This window comes from Poeciliopsis prolifica, unplaced genomic scaffold, assembly GCF_027474105.1.
Source record: "Poeciliopsis prolifica strain line A6 unplaced genomic scaffold, Auburn_PproV2 SCAFFOLD059, whole genome shotgun sequence".
Taxonomy (NCBI): Eukaryota; Metazoa; Chordata; class Actinopteri; order Cyprinodontiformes; family Poeciliidae; genus Poeciliopsis; species Poeciliopsis prolifica.
In genome coordinates this window covers 2,398,049-2,421,143 of record NW_026562434.1, presented here as the reverse complement: position 1 = coordinate 2,421,143, position 23,095 = coordinate 2,398,049, and the positions used below count along the sequence as shown (strand labels likewise).

The following is a 23,095-nucleotide window of genomic DNA, read 5'->3' as shown; positions in this document are numbered from 1 at the left end:
ATCTCTGTAGAAATCCTCTTACTGAGCTGCAGATGGTCAGCCAGCTTTTCCTGCTTCATCCTCTTCAGGAAGTTCAGTGTGATCTTCATCACTGCCTTTCTGCTGCTGCTCCTCTGTTCTTCATCATCACCTTCCAACACCTCATCATCTCTCTGACTCTCTGAATGTTCTGGGTAATCTGGACACAGAACTTTCTGGATCTTCTTCAGTTCTTTCTTCACAAAAGTAACAATGTTGTCCTCCAGCAGCTGGAACAGAATAATAGATGAAGGAAACATCAGAGTGAAATCATGGAGCCAAACACCAGATGGAAGTTTGGACAGACTGACAGTCCTCTGGTCTACAAAGTGCAGCATGAAGGAGACTTTGAACAGAACCCATGGAAATGTATTTGTTGTTCATATACAGACCATAAATATGGAGTCCAGCTGTGTTTGATGCTGCTGGGCAGATGGACCCCTGGGAACCTCTGAGCTCTGCTGGTCCACTCTGTGGAGGAACCAGGAACAATTAGGAAGTCAGGAAATATTCATCCAGCAGTTAACATTAAATCATCAAAAGTTTCACAAAAACTCACATGAACACAATTCAAAGACATTAGAAAGAGAAAAAAGACGAACCACAAAGACGAAAAATATTAACACCAGATTGAACCAATACACATTTGAAAAAGTTGATTTTGAACTTGGACTTCAAACAGTCCAAACTGTCAGCAGATCTGATGCTGGTGGAGACAGTTTTCCAGAGCTTGGGGACAGTGGAAGTAAAGGTTCTGTCCACACAGGTCTTCAGGACAGTGTGGGACATCCATCAGATTCTGATGACTAGATCTGAGGTGATGTGGACATGGAGGAAGTCTGAAATATGTGGGTGTGTCCATGTGGGATCCTCTCCTGGATGTTGTAGTGGGGATTTAAAATGGATCCTATAGATCCCTGGAAGCCAGTGAGCTCACATTGTATCTGTCCACACAGAGACAATCAGAAGGTAAAGGTCCATGAAGTGATATCTGGATGTGAGCAGTGAACCAGGTTGTCTAAGTTGTTGTAAAGATTTAATGTTCCTGCTGATCCCATTAAGAACCAGCAGAACCTCTGATGGTCCACATCAGCTCAGTTTGGTTGAGTTCCAGCAGATCTCACCAACCACATCATGAAGCTTTCCTTCCCTGCTGAACTGCTCTCACAATGCACACAGGAACCAAGTCCTGATGGACCAGAATGGCTTTACCAGGTATTTCCCAGTGGAAATGTGATCCACTGTTAGTCTGACATGGAGCCAGGAAGCAACAGAACATCATCATCAACATCCAGAGATAAAGATATGAAGGTGTTTTCATGAGAACAGAGCAGCTGATTTCTGTAAATAATCGATCAAAACTCTGTAAATATAATTGGAAACATCTGAGTTCTTACTGGTTCAGTTTCCAGAGTTACAGCAATTAGATACAGCTCACCTCTCTGATAGTGGAGATCCAGGAGATTTAAAGTCAGGGGGATGATTCATTGACCCATCACTCTTAAAGGACACACAGCTGGGTTCTGGTTCTGGTTCTCGATTTATTCCCTGATGGATCCTGATAGAAAAACATCCACTATAAATTTTCTGTGGAGGTTTAATTTAAAGATCACTTTTATTTTGTCTCCTTGTAAAATAAAGATATTTGAGACACAAAAGAACTTCATCAACTTCATGTTCTAAATGATTCCTATCAGAACCGGTCCAATCCTCCAACATGTTCCTGATCATTGATCCTCCTAAATAATGTCCAGCCTTCTTTAAAGAGCAGAAAGATTTGTTTCTAAAATTTTGGATGATGTTTAAAATCGGAATCACAAAATACATGTTAATATTTTTCTTTCAACATTAATCATTCATCAGATTTGGACAACAATATTAATATCAACCTTGACATTAAATTCACTTCTGCCTCTTTGTTTGTCTTAATAATATTTGATTAAATAAATGTAAAAGGTTTCATTTGGAAAAATTAAGTTGAAAAATAGAATAAAATGCAGTTAAACGTGAGGTTCAAAGGTCATGTCAGCATAATTTTTGTCCTGATGGAGGATTTTCTTGTTCTTTATATTTTATATTTTAGAGGTTAAAGCAAAAAAAGTGAGTTTATTCTGGTTGGATATTTTGTTTCCTGTTATTCATCAGCAGTAATGATTTAGTTCTGGCCTCTAGGGAGGATTATCACTACATGAATGATTGTTTATTTGATATCAAGGAAACATCTGAAAATCAGATGAGATTTCTAGACCTATGTTAACTAGATGGACCTGGAAAAGCTATGGATAGAGACTGTGGATCTAAACGAACCTGATTAATACTCAAAAGATCTTTTATTAATTTACCAACAATCTAGTTGGACTTCATTGCAGCCATTGGTAGCCAGGATGAAACTGGCTGTAGTAAGTAATAGTTAATTAATAGTTAATCCACTGCGGCTTTGTTAAGACGTTGTGAGCAGCTAATTTTATACCTGTTGATTGCATGTAAAGTCAATCCCAGAGATCTTATTTTTGTTCTTAAATTTGTTCCAGTTAGATGAACCATTTGTGAACAAAATCCAATTGATCCAGTTACATGGCAACAGCATTAAGAATTACTCAACCATAGCAGTCAATAACTTGTATGGGCTTCTGGGTTCAACACCTATCAGCTCTTGGTTTACATACTGGGGGCCATTGTCCCATCTATTCAATAAAACCCTAAAATACTCATATTTGGCTCTTATAGAGACCAATAAAGTCCATGATACAAAGTTCCTAAGTTGATTATTGGACCATGTAAGCATAGAGACATCAATGTCATTGATGTGACGTATTAAAAGAAAAATAACCTGAAATTCAGTTCAATGTTTTCATGACAACAGAACCCAACAGAACTTATCATCACATGGCCACAATAACAGATATAAACAGAAGTTACAGCAGTTAGAAACAGCTCACCTCTCTGATGGTGGAGATCCAGCAGATTTAAAGTGAATGGGTTCAAACATTGACCAGACGCTCTTAAAAGACACACAGCTGGGTTCTGGTTCTGGTTTGCATCTCTGATGGATCCTGACAGAAACATGATGATTAAAAACTTAATCAGCAAAGAGGAGCAGCAGCAGCTTCATCACCACGTCTGTTCTGGCCTGATATAGTGAACGCTGTGTGAAAAGGGCTGTGGACAGTTAGAGATGGTGACCTCACCTCTGACCTTTGCTCTGGCTCTCATCTTCCCCACACAGAGTGGTTTTAGAGGGAGGGACTCCCTCCTCTCTGTCCTCACACTGATCCATGCTGCTGAATCCACATCAGCTCACACACACTTTCTAGCTTCACCTGCAGAGGAAACACACATCATTCATCTGCACATCATCAACTCTGATCATCCTTTACATCATTAGTGCTGGAAAAAGATCAGCTGCTCCTCCTCTGATTGGCTCTTCTTCTCTGCTTCATATCAGTGTCAGGTGAATGCAGTCAGACAGCAGAGAGGCAGAGGAAGCTGCATCAGCTGCTGCACTTCTACTATCAGTCCACTAGATGGAGACATGGAGCAACATTTACATTCACTGATTCAACCTGAACAAGTCTTATAGTTCACAATTAGTAATTTATACAAGTGGATTATTTGCTCCATTATTTGCTCCATCAAAGTTCAACTATTTAATAATCTGACTGAATTAAACACATATTAAGAACAATATTTTATTTTGAAACTTATTTGTTTAACTTTAATGGTGAAGACTAGAATCTGACTCCAGGAAAACAAACAAAGCAGATAGCTCAAAGAACATTCAGCTCTTCATCAAGAGCTGTTGGATTTCAGATTGTCAGTAATGTAATAATCCCTTAGATTAACCTTCAAACAGCAGATATTAAACTTTGAGTTCTTGTCACTAGTTTTCTGTTCTCTAAACATCAGAGAGAAAAATAAGAATCAGTAAAATTCCTGAAGTCAAATTTCAAGTAAAAATCAAATAAAACTTACAGTTTGTTCAAATGATCCAAACAGCTGAATAAGAATTTATGAACAACAAAAAAGACCCAACAGAACCACATTAGAGCCAGACTGGTACCACACCTGAAGAGGTGAGTTTAAACTGAAAGTTTTATGATTAGAAACAAACCCAAACTGGTTTAACTGGTCAGACTGGGAGTCAGAGGAAAGTTTACCTGCTGACTTGTGAAGACATGAACCCTTCTCATAACTCCCAGTTTGAACACAAAGACTTTGCTCCTCTTATTTTTCTGATCCAGGTTCTGTTCAGCTCTAATGGAACCAAAACCTGTTTAAACTTGGAACCAACTGGACTCTTCAGTGGTAGGAAATTTATCTCCCCCTGGTGGTGAAACTACAACCTGCATGATATCTGATTATTAAACCCAGAAGCAGCTTTTTTAAATGATCCAAACATGTCAGTGATGGTAAAAACAGATCAGAACCAGAACCAGTTCTAATGTTTCAATAATCAGGATGTTAATAAAAGATCATCTGTTCCTCTGCAGCTTTTGAAATGAGCTCAATGCAACAGCAGTAAACATGATATTCAATCATAATTTATTTAATGAATCAGAACCAAAGTTCTGAAGCATTGAGAGAAAAACTAAGTCCATCCTTTCTGCTTCCACAGCAGGTCAAAGGTCATCAGCTTCAAGAAGCTGCTGGTCAGATGGAAATCTAACTATTTTTATCCCTTTGACACTAAATAACTAAAAGTTTATGGTTTAATGCAATTATGGCATCAAAAAAATATCTAAACAAAAATAAGAAACAAGAATCTATTAAAAATATAAACTAACAGAAAATAATGTGAAAACTGAAACAAAGGAACAAACTCAACTGTATCCTTAATATCACCACACGACTGCTGCTGGACCCACAGAAAAGAACCGTCGCCTAGCAACCGCTCAGCCAATAGGATCCAAGCGTTACATTAGATTCTATAACTCTTGGATTATAGACGTGTTATAGACGGGCTGAAAGAAAACCCATTGTTTCCTTCTAGTGAGTGTGTCTGTGTGCTGATGAATCTGTCTAGATAGAGAGATTCTGTCTATTCTAACAATACAGGAACAATCTAGATAGATAAATGTTAGAAAAGCTGATAAAAATCAACATCCATTCTTTTGATAGAATCCTGTGACTCTTTAAAGTTTAACTAACCTCTGAAATCTAAACCAACCCATTGCAAATATTCTGTTCCAAGATGGATCAGAAAATGATTCGCAGGAAGGCAGAGAGTTTTGCAAGGGGAGATTTGATCCAAGGAGAGAAAAGTTTTGAGCGTAAGAAAAAAGATTTGAGGAAAAAACAGTAAATATTTGAAAGAGAGCAGAAGTTTTGATTTCAAGCATTAAAAGTTTTGAGAGGAAAGACACGACTTCCTGCTTTCAAACTGAATATTCCCTCATAGACTGGAACAGAATGTCCCTGAGTCATAACCTGGACATTCAGACTGGATGAACCGGTCGCTGTTTTAGTTTTTATTTCCTTGTTTCTTCTTTTCTCCTCAGCTGTCATGTCAGGTGAACAGCCAGTAGGTGGTGCTAGAGTCAGTAGGAGCAGCCTGGAGAAAAGGCTGATCCTCCCTGATCTGTTTCCAAGCAGTCAGAGTGTAGAAGTTGAGATCTGGAGAAGTTTCCTCCTGTTGCTGCAGCAGCAGAGATGTTCTGCTTCATGGACTAAATCAGGTTGGAAAGAGGAGAGATCTTTACTGAGCTGCTGGATAAAAGCTTCTGAAACATTTCAACTCTTTCTGGAAACTAATGAGACAGAAAAACAATGGATGTTTTTACCATCCAGACCTTTAGAACCAGTTCAGCTCTCAATAATTCAGTTGTATCTGTGGAAGATGAACAGATTTGATGTGAAATGATGAAATTCTTCATTTCTATCTGATGTTCCAGCAGATCTGTAGAAAATGGAGCTGCAGATCTCAGATATTTCATGTTTTCTATCAATGAATCCACTGATTAAAGCAGGAATCTCATCTCCATGTTCTCCTCCAGAGGTTCCCAAGGTTTGTCTGTCAAGTATCTGAGGAAACGCCTGTGAAAGAACATGAACAAGAATCATCTGTAGTTCATACTGACCATAATCTTTCTCCAACTGAACCAATTTCACAACAACAACAAAAAAAAAAACAATCTGCAGATGCAGTAGAAATGGAAAAATTAAACATTTTGCAGCAGATGTCCTCGACTTTGCAGGCAGGTAGAAGCAGACATGATGCAGATAGTGATGCTGCTTTGGAGATCAGGAAGCTGAGGAGCTGCAATCCTTTACAAACCCTTTGGTAAAAACAAGACAAGAGGAAAATAATGAATGCCATATATGAAGCTCAGGAAAAAGACAATTTAAATGCACACACACATCTTAGCTGCTGCCAGCCACATTCCTGCACATATGCCAAACATACACCCAGCCCCATTACACACATCTTCACAAGCTGCACCTCATCATGTTCCTGCACCTTTAGCAGAGACACAGATGCAACCAATTCAATAGCATCTTCAAAATAACAGCCACAGATTCACCTGCAGCAGAATGTATGAAGAAAATAATAAAACATATTGATAAGGGCTGATCATCATCATCAGTCGTGTTCCTACAATGTCACTGCTAGTGCATGTTTTTGTGCTGAAATAAAGCTGAGGACAATAATATCTGTTTAGGTAAATACATTTTAATGTCTTACAGGATGCAGCATTCATTTTTGATCAATTATTCTCCAACAATCATTTTTACAAATACATGTAACCCATTTAGAAAGGAAAGAGAAGAAAAATGTTGATCTTGAAATGTTTCTATGCAGATGATGGAGAGAGAGGAGCAGAGCTGCAGAGAGGGTTGAGACGAGGCTTTATTCACAAGATCCATCTAATGGCCTTTACCACACAAAACGGGCCACATTTAGGCATCATGGCTGAAAATGGCCCACAGAAAGTTTCTGATGGCCCAAATCCAAGACCAGAGGAGAGTAACAGGTGTTTTCCCAAAGCTTACTGATTTGGTTTACTGTCTAATGGAGAGAAAGTTGAAGGAGATTGGTTACTGTATTCCAGAAATACTAACAAAGTCTATTGTTTTGCATGAAAGCTCTTTGGAGAAGCTAAAGTTCCTGCCACGTGGCTTGTGGAGGGAATAATAACTGGCCATGTCTTTCAAAAACACTGAAGCCCCATGAAACCAGTAGTTGTCACATAAACGCTTCTCTGATGTGGAAAGAAATGTGGCTTACGCCTCGGTAAGACTATTGATAGTGAACTGCAGAGAACCAGCAGCTGGAAAAGCAACTGGAGAAGTGTGTTGGCTCCAGTTATTGGCTGCATCCTCTTCCTTGCAGAGAGAAACTTGCCACTAAGGGGGAAAATTGTCAGCTAGGAAATCCTAAAACTGGAGCTTTTCTGTGAAACCTGGAGCTCAGAGCACGATCTGATGTCACACTGGCAGAACATGTTAGAAAGGCTGCAAACTCCAAACAAACCCCTGGATATCTGACATGGTGCTCAGAATGAACTGCTGGATTCAATATCAGAGAGTTTGGGCTAAATATCTGCCCAGACCAAAGCCTCCAAGGACTTTGCAGTGGAACTGGAATATTTCAAAGCAAGAGCAGGCCTCAGTCATCATTCCATATATTGATACAGATGGGAAGAAAAAAGTCACTATTGCAGAGTCTTTTGTGGGTTTCACTGCTGTGAAGGACACAACTGGGAAAGGCCTCACACTAACAGGGTACTGGAGAGTTTGGGCTTGGATTTGGCTGATTGTAGAGGGCAAAGTTACCATAATGGCTCTAATATGAGGGCAATAAACAAGGTTGCTGAAGCTTTAATACAACAAAGATGTCCAGAGGCTCCATTCATCCCCTGCTGTAGCCACAGCCTGAACCTTTTGTTATGTGATGCAGCCTCATCTAGCAGAGAGTCTAACTGTCTTTGGCACTGTCCAAAGATTGGACACCATCTTTGGGTCTTCTGTGAAGAGGCGGGACGTTCTCACAGAGTTTGTCGCCGTCACACTGAAACCTCTGAGTGACACCCGGTGGGAAGCAAAGCTAGACTCTGTCAAAGCTCCACGTTTCCAGATGGGGGGAGTTTTAGATGCACTGCAAACACTTGGAGAAGTGGCAGGAGACAGCAAAACTGTCTCAGAGGCAAAGTCACTATCTGATCACATTGTTAGGATGGAGCTCCTTGTGTGCCTCACAGTTTGCTATGACTTATTATGTGAGATCAACTTTGCAAGCAAGGCACTACAAGAAGCAGATGTGTGAATGGACACAGCCATTAGGCTGATGGAGTCTCTGAAAGAGGTTTTGCTCCAGTATAGAGAAGAGGGCTTTCAGAAGACACTTGGCATTGCAGGCAAGATGGCCGTGGAAATGGATGCTTCTCCTGAACTCAAAGAGAAACGAGTCAGGAAGCAAAACAAGTTCCCAGATGGCAATTCATGCACTGCTCATCATGAAAAGGAGCCACAAGCCACTTCAGGTTTTCAATGTTGTTGTTGACACACTCCTGCAAGAGCTGTCTGAGAGCTTTTCCAACTGGTGTCTGAGGAATTGAAATTCACCATTAAAATGGAGCAAAAGCTGCAGGAATCAGTGACCACATTTGCCCTGACCAGCTGTGATGTGTCAAGAGACATCATTCAAGAAATCTAGCCAGCAAGCCGTCTACTGACAGGTTCAAGGCTCTAGAAAAGGGACATTTCCTCATGACTCAGCAGAATCTGGATTTGGTATTTCCAAATGTGACAGTAGCCCTAAGAGTATTTTAACCAGGCCTCTGACAGCGGCATCTGCAGAGAGATCATTTAGCTGAAGCTCATCCAAACACACCTTGGTTCAAACATGAGCAACGACGGCCTGTCTCAGTTAGCAGGGACCTCTATTGGACCCAGTGTGGCCCGGTCCATTTCATCTGATGCTGCACTTGACAAATGGGCGAGTGCAAAGTCACGGGATGTAACGGTTCAAAGGTCATACATGTTAAAACTCTGACATGGAGTCCAGACAGTTAAGATTTCATATTTCCGCTGCAGGAAATGTTGAGCACTGAGTTCCATCACTGTTATATTTTTGTTCCTTGTTAAACTTCTGATTGGATCCAATTGATCACCAGATATAATATGGAGCATTAAAAAGGTTCCATAATATGTATTTTCTAAGTGCATGACTAAGGGAGGAAAGCTGCATGAGACAGCAGGTGGCGCTGTTCTTCAGTTTATGTCCAGGGGGGGCATGTTGGCCCCCACCTCAGAAATCTGTAGTTGCGCCCCTGATCCCTGGTGGCAGCGAGAGCCGCCAGGCATCATGGCTGCTGGCTGCCGTCCATCACCACCTTATCGTTCCTCCTTAAATTAAAAGGAGCAGCTTGGTTTGGACCAGAAGCTGCAGGAAGAGCAGCAACGTTCTGGATCCTGCTGCTGCAGGTTCTGTCCTGCAGGGCGGCGCCACTGGAGGCGTTTGAAGCTTTGGCCAGGTTTGTTGGTCATGAAGTATTTGGAGGGCAGTCCAAACCGTCGTCCATCTGATACCAGAACAAAGTGTCTCCAGTAGTGGGACACATAAGGTGCAGCAGCAACGTCCTTCTGAAATCAGGATCTTATATTCCTGGTTCTGCTGGAGGGTTTAGAGCAGAACTCATTTCACCCACAGCAGATTCACAAACAGAACAATGTCTGTCTGCAGCTCTGTCCTCCCCAGAACCACGACGCCCTTAAAGAAAGGAGAACGTCTTTAGGAACGGCGTCCAGAACAAGAGCAAATTCCCTGGAGGGAACTGGGATCCAGTAGCTGGATAGAAATTCCCAGTAAGACTTTAGGCAGCGTCAGAGTTTAGTCATTGTTTTACTAAAGTTCTCTGATTGTAAAACCAGTTGGGGACAAACAGAGTTTTGGTTTTTGTCAAGAATATTCTGGTTATTCCAGAGGAGAAATGTGTGAGAGAGAAATAATGTTTATAATTAGAGACCAAGCAAGAAGCATCTGATAATGGGCTGGTTTTAGTTAGACTAACTAGTACTATAGGTTAGTTAACTATATTATAGTCAGACTTTAGTAAATGAAAGGCCACCCAGTTTAAATCTAATTATTGATCAAATTCCACAAAGAGTGGAGGTTCAATAAAAACCTTCTGGTCCAGTTGATTTGAAATGTTTGATTTAAAGATGATAAATGTAAAAAGTTTAGAGTTCCTGAGTCTCCAGGGTCCAGGAGCTCAGAGTCTTTGATGTCATGAGTTTTATTCTCCAGGTAAAACTGTGGAGCATTTTATCAATAGTTTTACTGATATGGACATTTAATGCTAGTGCAGCACAAGTTAGTCTGGATCTTCCTGCAGCTTTAGATCACAGTTTTCTTCCTCTTAAACATGAATCTCTTTGAAGCCACTGCTTTCATTTCTTGTTGCTTTCATCGGCTGTAGGGTCAAAGGTCAAGCTAGCGTCTTTCTTTGGCATCTTTTGTGATAATTACAGCAAGATGAGAACTTGTGTTTCAGCAGCAGGAATGTTGTAAAGATGGGATTGGCGACAGGATGACATGGGAAGCGATTCACATGAGTTTAAATGGAGTTTGAGGCCTGAAGCATCAGAGAAAGTTTGGATGAGACGGATAACAGGAATTTGGTCGGCATCTCTCAGAAACAGAGTCGTGTCATCAGCAACTGGACTGATACACATTTCTCCATCAGCAACTGGGATGCGGCGCATTTTGTTTTCCAGAATAAATGTTTGCAAGAAGTTGGGCTGCCATCAGGAATAAATAGGGGAAACTGGCGGCCCAGTCTCTCTCCTCTGGATACTGGGAATCTGGGACAGGAACCAGTTTAACACAGCAGTTACCTTCTAGTAAAGAGGCTGGATATGAAATATGGCCTGAAAGCAAATGTTTCTAAGCTCCCATACGTAAAGCCGTCCTCTAGAGTCAGAAGCCTTATAAAAGTCCAACAAGCAAATCAAGCTGTTATCATTGATTGGTTCTGAAGGGTCCAGTAGATCCAGCACAAGCCTCAGGTTGTTTGTGTCTGTGGGACATGAAGCCTGATTGAGATTCATCAATAATAGAACTGAGCGTTTGTTTCATTCTTCTGGCCAAATCCAAACTTTCCAGTCATTGTTTCAGTCAGCAAATAGGTCTCCAGTTGTCAATGGGTAACTTGTCTTTGCCAGCCTTTGGGATCAGAGTAATAAGGCCTTGTGTTAAAGTAGGAGGCAATTCTCCACCATCAATACTTTCTGAAAGAGCCTGAGAATAAAGGGACTCACATCTTTGACACATTTCTCATAAAGCTACTTGACAGCCCATCACTACCTGCTGATTGGTTGTTTTAAGGCTTCAAATATCCTCTTCTACTTCCTGTAGCGTGAGGTTAGCATCACACATTTTGCTCTCAGATCAACTTCACAATGTTTCATGGAGTCAATCAGAAAAGAAGCTTTTTCATGGGAGTCTTCAGAGGAGTAGAGGTTGTTGTAGGAACTGGAACCAAATGAACCAAGAGTTTTATGGTCTGATACAATCTTGTCATGAACTTTAAGTGAGTCTAAAGTCTCATGAAGTTTAGATTGTTCTGAACCAAAACAGTAGGAAGAACATTGCTCCCCTTCCTCCAACCATCTGGCTCCAGACCTGACAAACGCGCCTCCAGCTTCTGTTTCTATATTTCATCCAGTTTAGTTTTGACCTTCTCTAAGGAGAGAAAGGTCATCCTCATGGAGGTCATCATGGCTGATCCTGGATAAATAAGCTGTCTGAGAGCAAAGACTTTCTTCCTCTTGCCTTCTCTTTTCTGCAAGGTTCCTGCTGAAGGATCTGCTGGATTTTCCTCTGTCATATTTGAACAGTTCCCAAAAAGGACTAAAGGTTTTGTCTCCAGGCTTTTCCTCCCAGCGGGATTTAATCAGGGATCTGATGCTTTCAGTAACATCCTCATATGAGAGAAGACTGTTGTTCCTCTTCCAACAGACGGCTCTAGGAATGCCGGGCGTCCAGAGCCAAAGGCTTAACGGGATTATTTCACGTTCAGAGAAAGGAGCAGGGTGCGTATCAATATTAACAGCAACAGAACCGACTGGCTTTGATACCAGCCAAAAGTCAATACGGACTTTTTAGAAAGGTCTTTGGTAGGGAGGAAAAGATCCGGTTTATTGCTGCCGATTCCGATACCGATCACCATGAGGCCCATCTTTGCTGATCGCCTGGATCCGCTGATTATTTTTCATCTTAGTTAGAAATGATACTATGTGATGTGGCAAAATTAAAAATGGATCTGCTTATAAATTCACCTCATTAACGTAAACATGCAACAAACTTGCAGGCACAAAACAGCAGCTACTGAGTCAAAAGAAGTGAAAAACCTGCAACCAGTTCAACAACATGAACAGTAAAGTTCTCTGTAGCATAAATTATACATGAGCCAAATCTCACAACATTATTATATCAAATAATGTCCAGTAAAACAGGGAAACATTCATTCAAAGTAAAAATGCAGGTTGAACCAAAATCAACAATCAAAAGTTAATGAATCAAAACTTCCTGAGAGCAGCTAATGATTATTGCAGGTTCTGGTAAGTTAGCTAATTAATGCTGGTTCTGATTGGCTTTTGGATTTTTTCTCCAAAGAGAAAAATGTTCTGCAGGTTCTGAGTTTCAGGTAGAAGTTCTGAATGAAACAGAAAATATTAAGATTTTCCCACTTTATGCTTCAAAGCATTGACCTCTGACCTTCGTGGGATGGGAATGTTTTACTTTAACTAGGACTTTCTGAAAGGCAGAGTTGATGAAAAATCTTTTTAATGCAAATATTTAAATTTGAACAGGAAAAGAACAGAATGAGCAGCAAATGAACCAAATGCAGAAGAAAAATGTTTTTATTTAAAACACATGAAGAAAAACTGCAGCAAATTTACAATAAGATTTAATATTCAAATCTGACATGTTGAGAAAAATAGGAGCCAATAGAACAGAAAATGATCAGATTGAGAAAAACTGATCAATATTTCAATGAAATCTGATGAATTAAAGAAAAAAATAAGACAAACAACATCTTGATATTCAGTGTGAAGCTTTGACTGGAAACAGACAGAAAAACATGAGGATCCTGGAATAATCCTGGAATAATCCTGGAATAATCCCAGCTTCCATGTTTAAAAGGTTGGAAGAAGAAAAGTTTCCACGGACTCAATTAGAATCGTTTCACCAAAAAATAGATGTAGAGACTGAACTATCTGTTCAACAGTGAGAGAGTTTCTCTGACAGGAGGAAAAACTTTAGACTTTTTAGACTCAAATCAGCTCAGAAACACTGAAGAGGAACCAGAACTGAACCACAAGAGCCTAAATCCAGGAATCAGAGGTTCAGTGAATGTGGTGTTGAAGGTGTGGAGGACGATCAGTGAGTCAGAGGAGACTCTGTAGAAGGACAGAATGCCAGCAGGACAGTCCACATACACTGCTACTCTGTTAGAGACAGAGGAGGAGGAGAGACGAGTTCCTATGTTATTGTGAAAGACAGAGTAACCATTAACATCAGAGCAGCTCAGACTCCAGGAATGATTATTACATCCAAACACACAGTCTTCACTGCCTCTTTTCCTCCTGATTCTTCTGTAACTCACTGATATATCAACATATCCTCTCCACTTGACCTCCCAGTAACAGCGACCAGTCAGACCAGTTCTACACAGCAGCTGAGGAAGATCAAATCTGTCTGGATGATCAGGATATGACTGAAGCTCCTCCCATGTCACCTTCCTGTTGTCTTCAGACAGTTTGAGTTTTCTGCTCACTGTGTTTGTGTCGATGGTGAGTTGACAGGAATCTGATGGAGAGAACAAACACAATCCAGCTGCAGTTATTGATCATTTATTGACACTTTGACTCCTGAATGAGTGATGTGACAGTTTGAAGATGGTTGAATGTGAGCTGCTTTGTTGTCATGAATCAAATGAAAAACACACTTACATCTCCATGGACCTGGAGTCAAGAACTGGACTCCAGCAGGCTCCAAGCTGAAAAGAGGAGGGGGGTCAGACCATCAGTCTCTTTCAGCAGCAAATATGGACATTACATGTCTCTCAGACACACATTGTCCTCCACTGAGACAGGAACAGTCCAACATCTGGATTGCAAACTGCAGTGGATGTAGGAAGGACAGTTGGTGCTGCTGCAGCACAACTCATTTCTCCAAACACAGGAAAAGCTCCAACAGAGAGGAGAAAGGAAATCCCTCAGTAACAACCTGAAGAAACTCACTGAAGCCTAAAAGGACATCAGGAAACTAAGGAAACATTTCTGGAAGCTCAACCTGATTTAATAATCAGCATTAAAATACAATCAATCTAAACTCTGATCAACACCTGGATACCTGATCCATCCACACTCCCACACACAGATGAAGGAATGAAACACTAAACAGCCCTGCTGCTGAAAACCTGCTGTGGCCTCACTGTAATATCCAGAAATACAAACATTAAAAAGGAGAAGCTGCATCACATTCAACAAAGATTCAACAAGAATCAAAGATTTGATCTCTGAGCTCAGACTCACAAACCAGGGAGAGGCTTCCATCATCACACACCTCTGACAAACACCTCCAACCTTTCAGCACTTCCTCTACCAACCAGCACCACCAGGTGGCGTTGCACACATTTACAATGAGCCCAAGAAGAAGAAGCAGCATCCTGAACCCAGCAGCTGCAGTAATGGCTTGTGAAAGTGTCCAAGGAGCATCTGGAACCAGAACCAGCAGATCCAACAGTCCAGAGAGTCTTTGTTTGCATCTTTCTTCTCAGATTTCCAAGCTGCTCTGAGAGGAAAATTACATCATCACTCTACTGATGATGTCACGCTCTGATGTCACTGATCAGGAGCTGCTGGACTTCTACATTTCCAGCATGGAGGACAGAGAAGATCTCAGCTCTGATGAGGAGCTGGCCTGCCTTCACACTGATTGAGGGTCAAAGAAATATTTCCAGATGAAGTCAGACTAAAATGTTGGATTGTCCTGCTGTTGCAATCAGAGGCCAAGAAGAAGCTTCAAGTTCTTCTCCTGTTCAGCTCCACGTTCCTGTCAGAGACTTTAGCTCCTCATGAGGAGAACAACTAAAGCCTCGAACAGACTGACACCAACATCCTGACATCTCATCCCTGAACAAAGCTTTGCAGCATCAAGGTGACTCTTAGCGCCATATATGGACAGATTTCCTCTAAAGGGGGCGGAGCCTGGATTGGAGGAACCAGCGGCAGCTTCCAGGAACAAACCTTGGGAAAACCAGCAGACTGACTAAAGACATTTCTCCCTCTTCCTCCTCTATCAGACCTTCTCTGCTCCTGCAGCAGGTTCCTCCATACCTGAGAGCTTCCAGTCTCCAGTGTGGATCCTTCAGTCCAGCCGACAGCAGCTTCACTCCTGAGTCTCCTGGATGATTGTAGCTCAGGTCCAACTCTTTCAGATGGGAGGGGTTGGAGGTCAGAGCTGAGGCCAGAGAAGCACAGCCTTCCTCTGAGACCAAACAGCCTGATAAGCTGCAGACACACAATTCATCACATGATGAGAAAATGAGAACATCGAGGTAGAAACCAAGGTCTGAACCGATGGATGGATGGACGGACGGACGGACGGATGGATGGATGGATGGATGGATGGATGGATGGATGGATGGATGGATCTGTAATTATGCTTCTTTTTGCACCTAAGATGCAGCAACTTGTCAAGAGCCCAGAGTTACCTGAGAGTTTCCAGGTTGCAGTTTGGACTCTTCAGTCCAGCAGAGAGAAACTTCACTCCTGAATCCTGCAGGTTGTTGTTACTCAGGTCCAGTTCTCTGAGACTGGAGGACTGGGAGCTGAGAACTGAGGACAGAGCTTCATAGCTTCTCTCTGAGAGGTTACAGCCACTCAGTCTGAGGAGACAGGGAGGAAAATTTGTTATTAATTCATAAAAAATATGTTACTTTCCAATTATGTTCTTTTTTGAATGATTGAAGGAAATATCTATTGTTGCAAATATTTATTTTGCCTTTTGTTGTGAATTGATTTGGTCAGTGGTTGGGTCACAATCTTTGAAGGTCTGAGAACAAAGAGGCTGGCAACAAAACTTTTAAATTTCACAATAAAACTAAATTCATCCAGCTTTAGCTGAAAGATGAGTTTAACTTCTCTAACAATGTATAATGATGATGGGGTTATTATGGTGATAATGTTTCATATTAATAGACTTTCTTCCCAATGTATCCCTATGGGCAACATCTGGCATCAATAAACAAACTAAAACATGAATCAATATTTAGCACATCATTAAATGTTTTCACTTGATCAACAATAAATGCAATAACAATCTATGTCCTTACAGAGCTTTGTTGGAGGCTTTAACCACTGGCAGCAGCCTCAGAAGAACCTTCTCTGAAGCAGAGTATTTCTTGAGGTCAAACACATCCAGATCCTTTCCTGATGACACTAAGATGAAACCCAGAGCTGACCACTGAGCAGGAGACAATTTATCTGTGGAGAGACTTCCTGAACTCAGAGACTGTTGGATCTCCTCCACTAGAGAACGATCATTCAGTTCATTCAGACAGTGGAACAGATTGATGCTTTTCTCTGCAGAAACATTCTCACTGATCTTCTTCTTGATGTACTGAACTGTTTTCTGATTGGTCTGTGAGCTACTTCCTGTCTGTGTCAGCAGACCTTGTAGGAGTCTCTGATTGGTCTGCAGTGAACGTCCCAGGAGGAAGCGAAGGAACAAGTCCAGGTGTCCATTTAGACTCTGTAAGGCCTGGTCAACAGCTCTCTGATGGAGAGACTTTACTTTAGGTTTATTAAATAAAATAGATTTCTTAGATCTTTGTGTTTTTTCCATCAGGTTGACACCAGAGGTGATGAAGTTCAGATGAACATGAAGAGCAGCCAGAAACTCCTGAACACTCAGATGGACGAAGCAGAACACCTTGTCCTGGTACAGACCTCTCTCCTCTTTAAAGATCTGTGTGAACACTCCTGAGTACACTGAGGCTGCTCTGATATCGATGCCACACTCTGTCAGGTCTGATTCATAGAAGATCAGGTTTCCTTTCTGCAGCTGATCAAAAGCCAGTTTTCCCAGAGACTCAATCATCTTCCTGCTTTCTGGACTCCAGTGTGGATCTGTTTCAGCTCCTCCATCATACTTGACCTTCTTCACTTTGGTCTGAACCACCAGGAAGTGGATGTACATCTCAGTCAGGGTTCTGGGCAGCTCTCCTCCCTCTCTGGTCTCCAACACATCCTCCAGAACTGTAGCAGTGATCCAGCAGAAGACTGGGATGTGGCACATGATGTGGAGGCTTCGTGATGTCTTCATGTGGGAGATGATCCTGCTGGCCTGCTTCTCATCTCTGAGTCTCTTCCTGAAGTATTCCTCCTTCTGTGGGTCATTGAACCCTCTGACCTCTGTCACCATGCCAACACACTGAGGAGGGATCTGATTGGCTGCTGCAGGTCGTGTGGTTATCCAGAGGAGAGCAGAGGGAAGCAGTTTCCCCCTGATGAGGTTTGTCAGCAGAACATCCACTGAGGTGGACTCTGTAGCATCAGTCAGGATTTCCTTGTTGTGGAAGTCCAGTGGAAGTCGACTCTCATCCAAGCCATCAAAGATGAACAGAACCTGGAAGTGTTCAAAGCTGCAGATTTCTTTTGTTTCACTAAAGAAATGATGAACAAGTTCCACCAAGCTGAACCTTTTCTCTTTCAGCACATTCAGCTCTCTGAACGTGAATGGAAATATGAACTGGATGTTCTGGTGGGCTTTGTCTTCAGCCCAGTCCAGAGTGAACTTCTGTGTTAGGACTGTTTTCCCAATGCCAGCCACTCCCTTTGTCATCACTGTTCTGATTGGTTGATCTCTTCCAGGTGGGACTTTAAAGATGTCTTCTTGTCTGATTGTTGTTTCTGGTCTGTTTGGTTTCCTGGATGCTGTTTCAATCTGTCTGACCTCATGTTCATCATTGACCTCTCCAGTCCCTCCCTCTGTGATGTAGAGCTCTGTGTAGATCTGGTTCAGAAGGGTTGGACTTCCTGCTTTAGCAATTCCCTCAAACACAGACTGGAACTTCTTCTTCAGAACAGATTTAAGTTGATGTTGACAAACTGGAGCAAAATATCCTAAATTAACACAAAAATGAAAATCAGCAATTAAATAAAATCATCTTCAGAAGATGATTAGCGTGAATATGATTATGTCTCTTCAGACATCAAGAAATGTCTGATTCTACAAAGATCAAATCTTTGAAGAAATTCTCTTACTTATCTGCAGATGGTCAGCCAGCTTTTCCTGCTTCATCCTCCTCAGGAAGTTCAGTGTGATCTTCATCACTGCCTCTCTGCTGCTCCTCTGCTCTTCATCATCACCTTCCAACACCTCATCATCTCTCTGACTCTCTGAATGTTCTGGGTAATCTGGACTCAGAACTTTCTGGATCATTTTCAGTTCTTTCTTCACAAAAGTGACAATGTTGTCCTCCAGATGCTGGAACAGAATAATAGATGAAGGAAACATCAGAGTAAAATCATGGAGCCAAACACCAGATGGATGTTGGACAGACTGACAGTCCTCTGGTCTACAAAGTGCAGCATGAAGGTGACTTTGAACAGAACCCATAGAAAATTAGTTGTTGTTCATATACAGACCATAAATAGGGAGTCCAGCTGTGTTTGATGCTGCTGGGCAGATGGACCCCTGGGAACCTCTGAGCTCTGCTGGTCCACTCTGTGGAGGAACCAGGAACAATTAGGAAGTCAGGAAATATTCATCCAGCAGTATTCACAGAGGAAATCACCAGGAGTTTCACATTAAAAGTTAACATAGAAAAACAGAGCATCACATGAACACAATTCAAAATTAGAAAGAGGAAGATGATCTATACTGATGAATACCAGTAACACCAGAATAATCCAGTAGACATTTTAAAAAGTTTATTTTGAACTTGGATTTCAAACAGTCCAAACTGTCAGCAGATCTGATGTTGGTGGAGATAGTTTCCCAGAGCTTGGGGACAGTGGAAGTGAAGGCTCTGTCCACACAGGTCTTTAGGACAGTGTGGGACATCCATCAGGTTCTGATGACTAGATCTGAGGTGATGTGGACATGTGTAACATAGTTAATATTGTACAGAATTCCACTTGTCTTTACTTCCAAGTTTGGGTTCAGATGTAATGGGTGAAACAGCACCCCCTCCTGGTGGTTGGCAACGTTAACTATAACGTTGCCAGTTCATGAGAGATGGGCGCGAGGTAGGTTCGCTGGGAACATTGTAACAGTCCTGTGGAATGTTCTGTTAGTTTGTTGCTAACATAAAGTACTATTCCTGGTAAGGTGCTGTACTGCCGGTGATGAACCTGGTCCCTGATTATTTTATATCCTGCTTCATCCAGGTACATATTGTTTCATTTATTTATTGTTTTATTTCCTTGTAATTCTGTCTAATGTTAATGTATAAAATACGGCCGTTGGCCAGTTCATGAGAGATGGGCGCGAGGTGCTGTACTGCCGGTGATGAACCTGGTCCCTGATTATTTTATATCCTGTTTCATCCAGATAAACTTCATCTTGTGTCATCCTGTCTCCTGGTCCATATTCACACAACGCAGAGTAATGACGAAAAAGCATAATAATTAAAAAGGTTACATTGGTGCCCGTGACCCGTTCTTCAACTACGCCAGCGCGGTGGCTGCGTCTACTTCCCGGAACGTGGGCTGCGTCTACTTCCAGACGTCTCAACGGATTGTGAGCGGCGCATCGGTCCCGGTTATCAGACACGGTGCTCCGTGTGAACTCTTCGCCGCTTCGGTGGTGTAGCGGTGGTCAGTCTTAAAGTGTGGAATTATTTTTATTATTACTTTAACATTTGTGTCTCGAGGAGAGCTAACGTTAGGAGCTAACGTTAGGCTGCGCTCTGGTTATTACTGGAATTCTTTTTTTCTTCGCTCTCTCGGAAGGAAGAGCACTTTGAAACAAAGTTACTTTTAATGTTACAGTTTTATTTTACTCGGGTTTTACTTGTTGATCTGTTGAAGGCGCACTTTTGCCACTGTGTTTAATTTGTAAGTCTTAAAAAAAAAAGTTTTTATTTATTTATTTATTATTGATTTTTGCTTTTGATCAGTAAGTACTGTGAGTTATGGCAAGCAACAATTATTTTGGTAGAGGAAGAGGTCTTAGAATGTTTACTCCTATGCCTGCAGTTGCTACAGGCAGGGGTTGGTTTTTGAATACCCCAGAAGCCTCTACACCAAAACCAAACTTTGCTTATTTGGATGAAAGAGTTAACGACAGTGTAGATGCTCCACCTTGTGATGTTGATGGAAGACTTTTGAATGACATAGCTTCACGAATTGGAGTTTCTATAGGTGAAAGTATTGCATCATCCATTGAGACCCGTTTCAATAATACAATGGGTCCAGGGGTGGGTGGAGCTAAAGCTAACGAGTCTGCCATGTTAAATGTCATTGTTCACCCTGATGTGAAAGAACCTGTGAGTTTTAAAGGGGATCATGATTCATGTTCAATCCAAGAGTGGGAGGTTTTGATGTTATCTTACATGAGAAAGAAAGGCACTCCGGTTGCTGAACAGGCTGATGAGGTGATGTCTAAGCTGGTCGGGAGGGCACATGACGTAGTTAAAGTTGGCATACGCAGTAAGCCAGTTTTAAATGTGACTACAGGACCTGAGCCCATTTTTGAAATACTGAAGCAGCACTTCAGTGATACTATGTCCTCTAGTTTGCTCTTAGCGGACTTTTATGCTACTGTGCCCCACCCAAATGAACATCCCTTTGACTATTGGCTGAGACTCAACAAAGCCTTGGATGTGGCAGAGGACTCTTTAAAGAGACAAAATAAGGCTTTTGACTCTCTGTCCTGTGATCTAGCCGCTATGTTTATTCAGAACTGCCCTGACCCTGAACTGTCACTCATATTCAAATGTAGGCAGCTGAAAGACTGGACAGTGGCTGACATTCATGAGAAGCTTGTTGAACACTGCAGAAATCGCAAGCGACTAACCAAACACAGAATGTCAAGTTTCCTGAATTCCCAACACCAGGAAGTTACCTCCTCTGTGCAAAGTGCGACACTTAGTGCTGAAGTACTGCCTCCAGCTGCTGTGGTTCCACCACCTGTTGGGATGTCAGCTGAGAGCTCGCCGGACCGCCTGGATCAGGTCATCGCTCTGCTCGGACGTGTTCTGGAGCAGCAACCACAACAACACATGTTTCAAAGTAGGGTCAATGTACCCACCCAGAGGGCCTAACAGACGAAAGTAAGGCCTGCTGGACCTTGTGCTGTGTGCAGTGATGGCGGACACACTACTCAGTACCACTGCAGGTCCAACCACCTGTGCTTCAGCTGTTTTGCACCTGACCACACCCGAGCAGAGTGTCCAGGGGTTGTGAGGAAGCCTCGGAGTGACAAGCCGGTAGTGCAGTCTCAGGAAAACTGACTGGCCTGCATGTGGTGGGGGCAAGTGTTTGGCCTAAAAGTGATCCCCCTGTTCTAAATGTAGAAGACGACATGGAGTCTATTTGTCAAAGTGCATGTGAAGTGAGAGAAATGGGATATACACCAATATTACAAAAGACTCAGAGACTCAAACAGCATGACAACTTGTTCTATGAAGATGTGACACTGGGAGGAGTGGTTACAGTCAGAGCTTTGCTGGATAGTGGGTCGATGGCATGCACACTGAGCTCTAAAGTAATACCTCAACTGATACATCAGCATGTTTTAAGGAGCCCCACTCTTGAGCAAACAGCCACTGTGTTGATTGGTTGTGGGGGTTCCAGGACCTTACCTTCTGGCATGTGCGATCTGGAGATGGGACTTTATGACTTCAAAGTGATTGTCCCGACATTGATTGTTGAAAATCAGAATGAAGAACTGATTGTTGGCAGTAACCTGTTGAGATACATTATTAACAGGTTTAAGCAAAGGCAAGATCTCCAGGACCAGGGCCCCACAGCACTCTGTGACAGTAGTGAGGCAGAGCAGAAACTGCTAGGTTTGTTGGCAAAGGTGGAAGCTGCCGATGAAAACATCCATGATGCAGTTGGAACTGTCAAAATCAAGCGAGCTGTTACTCTTGAACCCATGACAGAGCATCTGATTTGGGGCAAGTTGCCACAAGTGAATAATCTGTTGGCTGGATGTACTGTTGTGGTGGAGCCAACAACAGTAAGATGTAAACCAAGAACAGTCTTAGTGGGGAGGTCGGTGTCGATTCTTAGAGCAGATGGGTGGCTCCCATTAAAGGTAATTAACCCATCAGACAAGCCGGTTACCTTGAGACGTAATGCTAAGTTGGCTGATGTGTGTACTTGTGATTCAGTGGAGATGTTTGCTGGTTCTCAACTCGGCATCCATCAACAAATACAAGTGCCATTGGACAACAGTACAAAACACAGCCTCGTCTCAGAGGACTCCACCTTGCCAGATCATCCTCACTTTGTGACACCGTGCACAGTTGACACTCCTCAGGCAAAGCTGAGAGGACTGGGACTGTCAGATGTGGACATTGATTCATGTGACGTTGCCCCTGAATATAAGGCTAAACTAGCTGAGCTCATTGTCCAATACCAGTCAATCTTTTCAAGGGACAAGCTGGATTGTGGTAAAGCCACAGGTTTTCTACATCGCATCAGAGTCATGGATGAAAACCATTCCGATTGCCATGTCGGCGCATACCACCAACCCAGTATGAAAAATTGAGAGAAGCATTGGATGAGATGGAGGAGCGTGAAATCATACAAAAGTCAAGCAGTGAGTTTGCATCTCCTTTGGTGATCGTGTGGAAGAAGTCTGGTGACTTACGGATCTGTAATGATTTCCGGTGGATCAATGCACGCACTGTCAAGGATGCACACCCACTCCCTCATCCAGCTGATGCTCTAGCAGCCCTGGGGGGCAATGCCTTTTTCTCAACTATGGATTTGACCTCTGGCTATTACAATGTGGAAGTGCATGAGGCTGACCGAAAGTACACTGCCTTTTCATCGCCATTTGGATTGTACGAGTATAATCGGATGCCTCAGGGACTCTGTAATAGCCCAG

General features: G+C 42.2%; 1 protein-coding gene across 1 annotated transcript; it reads right to left on the bottom strand.

The window, feature by feature from the left end:
- Positions 1-7,933: 7,933 nt before the first annotated feature.
- Positions 7,934-22,717, bottom strand: LOC129379612 (NACHT, LRR and PYD domains-containing protein 12-like). Its single transcript, XM_055060425.1, has 11 exons — positions 22,703-22,717; positions 21,840-21,943; positions 19,676-19,832; positions 18,679-18,744; positions 18,295-18,517; positions 16,362-18,153; positions 15,741-15,914; positions 15,364-15,537; positions 13,975-14,021; positions 13,317-13,831; positions 7,934-8,035 (listed from the first exon to the last, which is right to left on the bottom strand). The coding sequence occupies exons 1-11, from the start codon at positions 22,715-22,717 to the stop codon at positions 7,934-7,936; spliced, it is 3,369 nt and encodes a 1,122-aa protein (XP_054916400.1).
- Positions 22,718-23,095: the final 378 nt, after the last annotated feature.